The sequence below is a fragment of the Equus quagga genome, chromosome 3, assembly GCF_021613505.1.
Source record: "Equus quagga isolate Etosha38 chromosome 3, UCLA_HA_Equagga_1.0, whole genome shotgun sequence".
NCBI classification, from domain to species: Eukaryota; Metazoa; Chordata; class Mammalia; order Perissodactyla; family Equidae; genus Equus; species Equus quagga.
In genome coordinates this window covers 96610992-96619006 of record NC_060269.1, presented here as the reverse complement: position 1 = coordinate 96619006, position 8015 = coordinate 96610992, and the positions used below count along the sequence as shown (strand labels likewise).

The window sequence follows — 8015 nt, the reverse complement described above, 5'->3', positions numbered from 1 at the left end:
GGAATGAAAAGGATAGTGAGGGGGTGGTTGTCCACAACCCAATTCCAAGGACAGATGAATGATGTTTGGCTGTGGTGATAAGAAGCTTCTGGCTGATAAATACTGTCTGGAATTTCCTTGTGGATTTCTTGCCCTCATACCGCAGGCCCTGATCGCTGTGGTCCACTATGCAATGCAAATTACCTGAATCAGGCTGCTGGTGACTCACCAACTCCCCTTAAAAGCTACGTTGGGTTCAAGGCAGTGCCTGCTCAGGGCAGGAGCCATGGCTCACCGGTTCTGCGTCTCCTTCTGGCTACTGGTCTGCTGGTTGGTGGTAACTGTGGCAGAAGGTAAGGGTTTTGTTTTTATTCCATTGTGGGCCCACTAATTAATAAGTTGTGTGAAAAGACAAAATTTGGCTCCATGATTATACATATTCATCCATCTGTGTGGTTAAAGAGAAAGAGACTGAATTTTATCATCCGAAGAGCTCTAGCTCTGTGACTTTAGATACGCTTAACCTCTCTGATATCCTCATATGTGAATTGACAGTATTAATAATATTCATTATTATGGGGGTTGTGAGGATCAAACGAGCCATCATACAAGAAAGCTCTTCAAACTTAAAAGACTATTCAGATACCAGTTGTTATTGTTACAGGGCTAAAGATTTCCACTTTGAATTACAGCAATGTCCACATTTTTATATCCCCTGCAGCCAAGTAATTTGCATGCGGTGGGTGCTTAGTCTCTGTTAACTGCTTTAATCAATCACATTTTTTTTCAGCTGTGTCTTGGTGCTACTGAGGTGAGCATAGATTTCTTTCTTCAGAATTATATGAGGTTCAATTTCTCCACTGTTCCTGTCATCTAGCCTTTCCCTCACTACAAAATTGCCAGTGGCCTCAGCCTTGGAATTGGTTTGCAGACCCATGGGGAGAGGAAAGAGAAGGATAGGGAAGAGAGGAGAAAGGAAAGAGAGAAGGAAAGGGAGACTTGGATCTAAGGATTTTTCACAGTTCACTTTGTTCCAGAAAAGATACTGTTAAGAAAGGAGAGACCCAGGAGTCAAACTGAGTCCTTTGCCCCTTTCACACGCCCCTGAGGCTTTGCGGGGGCTCAGCCAGACCCTGTTCATCCCCCAACAAGCTCCCTGCTCCCATCCCCCAAAGCGGAGAGGGCCAGAGACATCAGAGCAGCTGGTGAGACCACCAGAGGTCACCGTGGCCAGTCCCTGCATGGACTCTGGTGATCAGATGGCGAGGAGACACAGATTACAAATAACACCTGCCGGTTCCCAGGACAAGGCCCCCAAGCATCTCCTGCTAAAAGGGGCATCTAAAAGAGACACATAAAACAGAACCAGCCACCTGACACTGCTTTCCAGAAAGTGAACCACTCTTCAGGAAGCTTTGTAAATATGTAGCTAAACAGGTTATAATGAGATGAGAGGCTTATTCACATCTGAAAAACACCCATTAACATGGGAGATTTGATTTCTGAATTTGGCTCACTCTTTCCCACCATCCCTAAGACTGGCATGGAAGTCCTTCAAGTATAGCTTCATTCTATCCAAGTTCCAGCTCCAGGTCAACGGACCCAGCTCACCGCTCGCTTACACACACCGTCTGGCTCTGCCCGACATGGCCATCTGTGGGTCTCCACTCTCACCATGTTCTCTCTCCTCCCCAGCCAACTGGGGCTGCTCCCTCTTCCTGCTTTAACCTCTGTTTGCTGCAATTCTGTTCACATAATGACATTTAAATGTCACTATAGTATTGCCTTCACAAAGGCTTTCTTAAGGCACCTAATTTTAGAATTGCAACCTCTCTCAGACATCTTGGAATCCTTATAACAGTCTGTACATCCACCCCTGCGCTTGCTGCACTCTGCTCTGTATTATAGGTCGGTGTATCTGCGGCGTCTCCCCACTTCTCGAGCACAGGCCCTGTGTCTTTCTCATCTCTGCATTTGCCACAGCACCTGACACAGTAACCTGCACACTGTTAAAACGACTGGACTTACAGCATAGAATTGAAAGAGGTCTGTGCGACAGTTTCTGGGCTCCAGATTCTTTATCTGTAAACTTTGAGGTTTGCCCAAACCCAGCCATTCCATGAGTCTACAAAATGAATTGAGTGGCAGTTATTGTGAGTAAACTAATCCCAGGACTTACACTTCTTTCTGGTTCAGCTGTGAAAGCACATGAGAATTGTTCTGATATTCCATGTGCCCTGTAAAGGAAGAACTGCATATTTATACATCAAGTATAAGGTGCACTTCTCTTAACAATCAGTATAGTCCATTACAAACCAGCTGTTGTCTGCCCAAATAACCACAGACTACAGGTAATTACATATATAAAAAAAAGTCTTCTCATCCTTACTTTTTTTTTAAAGTACTAATTGTTGGTATGCTATGAATTTCATGTCTAGACTATAATAAACCCATTTAAAATTGATGTCCAAACTCCAAGCAATATTTTGGCTTGATTTTTTATCATACTCTAATTTTAAATGTAAATTATTATTACAAATTTTCTGGGACTGGAATTAAATACTCACTGAGCTTCACGAAAATCTACAGAGAGGAGCATTCAACATCTGCCTGACTGTTCATTCCATTTATCAACCATGTGCCAAGCACACTCTAAGCAGGGACCACTCTAGGAACTGGCGACAAAGCAGAGACCAACAGTCCACAGGCCCTGTCTTCATGGAGGCCCTGTTCTAATAACATCTGCACCCTTTAGTCCTATCAATAGTGCACAGATTTTGGGGCCGGCCCCGTGGCCGAGCGGTTAAGTTCGCACACTCTGCTTCAGCCGCCCAGGGTTTCACCTGTTCGGATCCTGGGCGTGGACCTAGCACGGTTCATCAAGCCGTGCATAGGCGGCATTCTACATAGCAGAACTAGAAGGACCTGCAACTAGAGTATGCAACTAGGTACTGGGGAGCTTTGGGGAGAAGAAGAAAAAGAAAAAAGACTGGCAATAGATGTTGGCTCAGGTGCCAATCTCAAAAAAGAAAAAATTTAATAAAAAAAAATTAAAGCTTAAAAAAAAATAGTGCACAGATTTTACACATAAAATGTAACCAGATGAGCCCAATAAAATGAGGCTCATGCTAACAGAATCTTTCCATCACATTCAAGATTAATAACAACAGTAGCTAAGCCCTACAAAATGCGTAACTGTATGTTCTCAGGACTTTACATTTCTTATTTCAGATAATGCAACAAGCCAATGAGATGGGTATTATTATTTTCTCCATTTGACGAAGAAAGAAAAGGAGACCCTCTAAGTTAAGGAAACTGTCAATAGTCACACTGTTATTAAATGGCAGAGCTCAGGGAACCTGACTCCAGAGCCTATGCTTTTAAACACTATGCTGTTCTGCCTCTCAAAGTGTTCTCAATCTGCATTTAAATATGTGACCTACTGGGGCTGGCCCCGTGGCCGAGTGGTTAAGTCTGTGCGCTCCGCTGCAGGCGGCCCAGTGTTTCGTTGGTTCGAATCCTGGGCACGGACATGGCACTGCTCATCAAACCACGCTGAGGCAGCATCCCACATGCTACAACTAGAAGGACCCACAACGAAGAATATACAACTATGTACTGGGGGGCTTTGGGGAGAAAAAGGAAAAAATAAAATCTTTAAAAAAAAAAAAAAAAAAAAATATGTGACCTACTTTGGTATGGTTAAGGTTACAGAAGAGCTCTTGTCTTTGACATTCAGTGCCTTTGGTGGCACAGCAGTATGTTACGTAACGAGAAATATTTGCTGGTTGGTGATCATATTATTCCTGAGAGGTAGGACCGTAGTAACTTTTGCAATTATAGAAACTGAGATTTCTCTCAGTCAATTCAATTCCACCGCAGGCCCGGTGCTAGGGATGAGAGAGAGTGGTCTACAGGGTGGTCACATGGATATTTCAGTGGAGGAGGAATATAACCGCTGAAAAGTAATCACATGACTGAGTATTATGAAAGTGGACGCACAGGGTGCTGTGGAAGCATACTGCCAGGGGCCTTAGCCAGCCTCAGGGCAGGGAAAGCCACCCTGAGGAGGTGAGACATGAAATCTGCATAGGAGTAAGCCAGGCAAAGAGGGCAGGAGATGATGCTCTGGGCTTTTTAACAGCCCAGGACTACTGATGACTTTTGCCAAAGTAGTTCTTGTGGAGGGGAGGAAGTCAAGTCAGATTCCAATAGATTAAATAGGTGGGGGGTCAGGGGGAAATGGAGTCAGAAGTGTGTAGACTTGTCTTTGAGGTGAGAGAAGTAGGAACCACATTTTGGGGGTGGTTACTGGAACAAGCTTGTATCTTGGTCTTGAGCCCTTGGAAATTCTCAGAAGAAGAGAGGACTGAACACCACTGGACATCCCAGAGCCAGAGCAAACCTGCCTAGCAGCCACTAACGCCCCATTGTCGGCAGGAGGATTTGGAGAGTAGCCTCAAGTTTTAAGAAATGAGATGACTACAAGGAGTGGGTGGTTGGTTGGTTTTTAACAGCTGGAGTACAGCTTACTGAGTGGCAGAGCTCAAGACCTAGCTAAGCCTGATCTGACAGCAAAATGTCAAGATGGAGCTTAAGAATAAGGCTAGCTTCTCCCCTAGCAACCAGATTCTTGGCAGAAAGTTTTCACATTACAAAGGTTCAGTACTGATCTAATTGTGTGGGAGGAAAGAATGAGTAATGTGAGATTTAACCATCTTCTGTAGTTCAAAATGCCTTGATCTAGTCTCAATCACAGGATTTCAACTCGCAGTAGCCTGGATGGGTAAGGGAAAAAGAGTCAGTATTTCATTCAAGAAACAGATACCCATTCAAGCTAGCTTTAAAAAAGAGTAAAGCTAGGGGGCCGGCTCCGTGGCCGAGTGGTTGAGTTCGCATGCTCCGCTGCAGCGGCCCAGGGTTCGGATCCTAGGCATGGACATGGCACCGCTCCTCAGGCCACGTTGAGGCGGCGTCCCACATCCCACAACTAGAAGGACCTGCAACTAAGATATACAACTGTATACCGGGGGGGCTTGGGGAAATAAAGCAGAAAAAAAAAAAAAAGAGTAAAGCTAGATGTGGAGTGATTATTATAAAGATATCTTCAAGAACCTCAAGTACAGTCAGCCCTCAGAGGCACCAGCCCTGGATAGTCAAAAACCAAGGCTGCTTTCACCATCACTCATTTACGACATGGTCTCTTGTCTCTTTTTCTCTTCAAAAGGTCTTCCCCATTCTACAGCTTCTCTGGAGACACTGGCTTCTCTGCTTACCCAATATTCATCTGGCCAAAACCTGACACTCCACCCTCTGCCCTACACCTTCCACGAACATCTGCCACTAACTGTGTCTCTTTGTTGAGATTCTCAGGTGAGAATCTGATTGGTCATTGGCCAGCCAATAAATGAGTTGAGTGTGGAACAGCAGTCCCATCAGCCGTAGCCAAGATGGGTAGGACTGACTTTTCCAGGGGTTGTGGGTGAACCAGAATCTCTGGAAGGGCTGTGAACACAGGAAGGCAATAAGCATACCCAATACAACCAAGAAACCTCAGTTCAGCTGTTCTAAAGATGAGGGGAATCTAGCTCTTTTTAAGTGCCTCAGTTCTCTCACCTTCCTGAAGGGAGCTCATTTTTCCATCGCTCATATTCAGCAGCCCTTTCCAGGCCAGCAATTGGTAAGTCTCTTAAGGGAGTGAGGAGTAATTTTCTAAAGGGAAGCTTCGATTTACATAGCCAATTCGATCGGATCAAACAGCCAGAGAGAAGACCTTGACACTTGAGCTTGATCCAAATTTCTTCTCGGAAACTCATTTCATCCGGGCCCTCCGTGCTGGTTCCCCTGCTGCGTGCAGATGCCCCTCCCTTCCTCTTGGGGGAGTCATTTCACTGCTGGGGCAAGCGAATGGGCCTTTTGGATTAATAGCCTTCAAGGAGCATTTATTTTTATTTTCTTAACATTAATTAAGCTCTTTTTTTCCACTGAATTTTCTTTATTTAGTTATAATTTGTGCACAATAAAATGCACAAACTTAAAGGTACAGATTGATCACATTTTACATATACATATATATGTGTGTGTATATAAAGATATGTGCATACATATGTGTATATGTGTATATATGTCAATATAAATGTGTGTGTGTGTATCTGTGTCCATGTAACACTCACCCAGATCAAGATCTAAAGAATTCTTTGGTTACTTTTTCCACTAAATAACGCCTACCCTAACCTTAAGCTAAATTAAAAAAAAATTTTTACCATAAATTACATTTGCTTGTTCTTGAACTTCATATAAATGGAGCCTCACAGTATGTACTCTTTTGTATCTAAGTTATTTTGTTCAACATAACATTTGCGGGATGCATCCATATGTGGTTGTATGAGTAATTCTTCCTTTTCATTTTGGAGTAGTATCATCGTATGACTACAGGCTGTTTATCCATTCTCTTATTGATGGACATTTGCGATGTTTGCAAGTTTAAGCTGATATAAATAAGGCTGCTGTGAACATTCGTGAACTAGTCTTTTGTAGACATACGCACATTCTCTTGGGTAAACTCCCCAGAGTGGAATGGCTCGGTCATAAGGTGCATCCATGTTTCATTTTATTACACTTTGGCAATTCTTCCAAGTAGGCTTTGAGACTTCTCTATTTCTCTATTCCAATCTTTCTCCCCTGCTGACACCTATAGTATCTCCTTTCTGCTCTTTCCTAACATGCAGTTGTCTCCCTCCAGGACAAGAAGAGGTGGTGACTCCTCCTGGGGGCTCACGAAATAATGGAGACCCCACAGACTGCCAGATCTTTACACTCACCCCTCCCCCCACCACAAGGAACCCTGTGACGAGGATCCAGCCCATCACAAGGACACCCAAGTGTCCCTTCATTTTTTTTCCACGACGAAGGCCCAGAGTCTACATTAGGTTTCCAAACAGACCTTTCCTCCCTCCATGGTGCAACCGCCGTTTTCAGTTTCATCCGTTTATTTGGCCACGCGTTCGCCTTCCTCCTCATTATCAATATTTCCCTGGAAGAAATGTCGGGAGAGGAAGCTCGTCTGAGGAAAGCAGAGAGAAGAGAGAAGCCCCAAACATGCTGAAGCCAAAAAGGCCAATGCCTCGGAAAAGATTATAAAAGATTTCTGTTTTCTTTTTCCAAACTAAAACTATTGGGTTTGAAGATTAAGTATCTTAAACACTTGAACACTAACTAGAAATTGTTCTCCTTGTCAGCAGTGAAGATACTTGGTTATAGATTATTTATGTTCGCAAAACAGGAGCAGGAACTACATTCTTCTTATCCCAAACTTTTTATGATCACAGGACATTTAAACTAGTAAAAACCTAAAATGGGTGGTTCAAATAATTCCTATTCAAACTGAGATGCCAAAAGAATCACCTCCCTCTTCTAAATTGGAGTGAAGAGCATTTAAATAACCTGAGATTGTTATAAACCAAATGAAGACCTTAATGACACCATTTGATGCTCACTGGAAAACTTGCAGAGCAAGGCGCATTTACAAAATGAACTTTAAAAGAAATCATAGAAAACTGAAAGCTTTATTCTATTTTCTGTTTGGCAGTGTTACAGATAGCAGTTATTTATTCATTTATTATTATTGAGGTGTAATTGACATAACGTTATATTAGTTTCAAGTGTACAATGTAATGATTCAACGTTTGTATATATTGCAAAATGATCACCACAATAATTCCAGTTAACATCTGTCATCATAAGTAGTTACAAAAATTTTTTTCTTGTACTGGGAACTTTCCAGATCCACTCAGTCTTTTAACAACAACAAAAAAAGAAATTATAAAGATTAAAGCAAAACAAAGTTACAGGAAGTCTGACTACGGATAATACTTTAATGATATCAAAAACTGAATTACCTAACCAAAAAACTCTTTATTTTTTTTAATTCTTTTTTTAAGGCGTGCTTTTTTGGGGGAAAAACTGGACCTGAGCTAACATCTGTTGTCAATCTTCCACCGTTTTTTTTCTCCCCAAAGCCCCAGTACAGGGTTGTA

General features: G+C 42.7%; 1 protein-coding gene across 1 annotated transcript; it reads left to right on the top strand.

Annotated features, from left to right (window-relative positions):
* The first annotated feature begins 265 nt into the window (after positions 1-265).
* Positions 266-7442, top strand: ODAPH (odontogenesis associated phosphoprotein). Its single transcript, XM_046655665.1, is given in 4 exon segments — positions 266-332; positions 672-718; positions 6722-7069; positions 7071-7442. Coding segments are annotated over 4 exon segments (540 nt in total). The 3' UTR covers positions 7149-7442.
* The last annotated feature ends 573 nt before the right edge of the window (positions 7443-8015 follow it).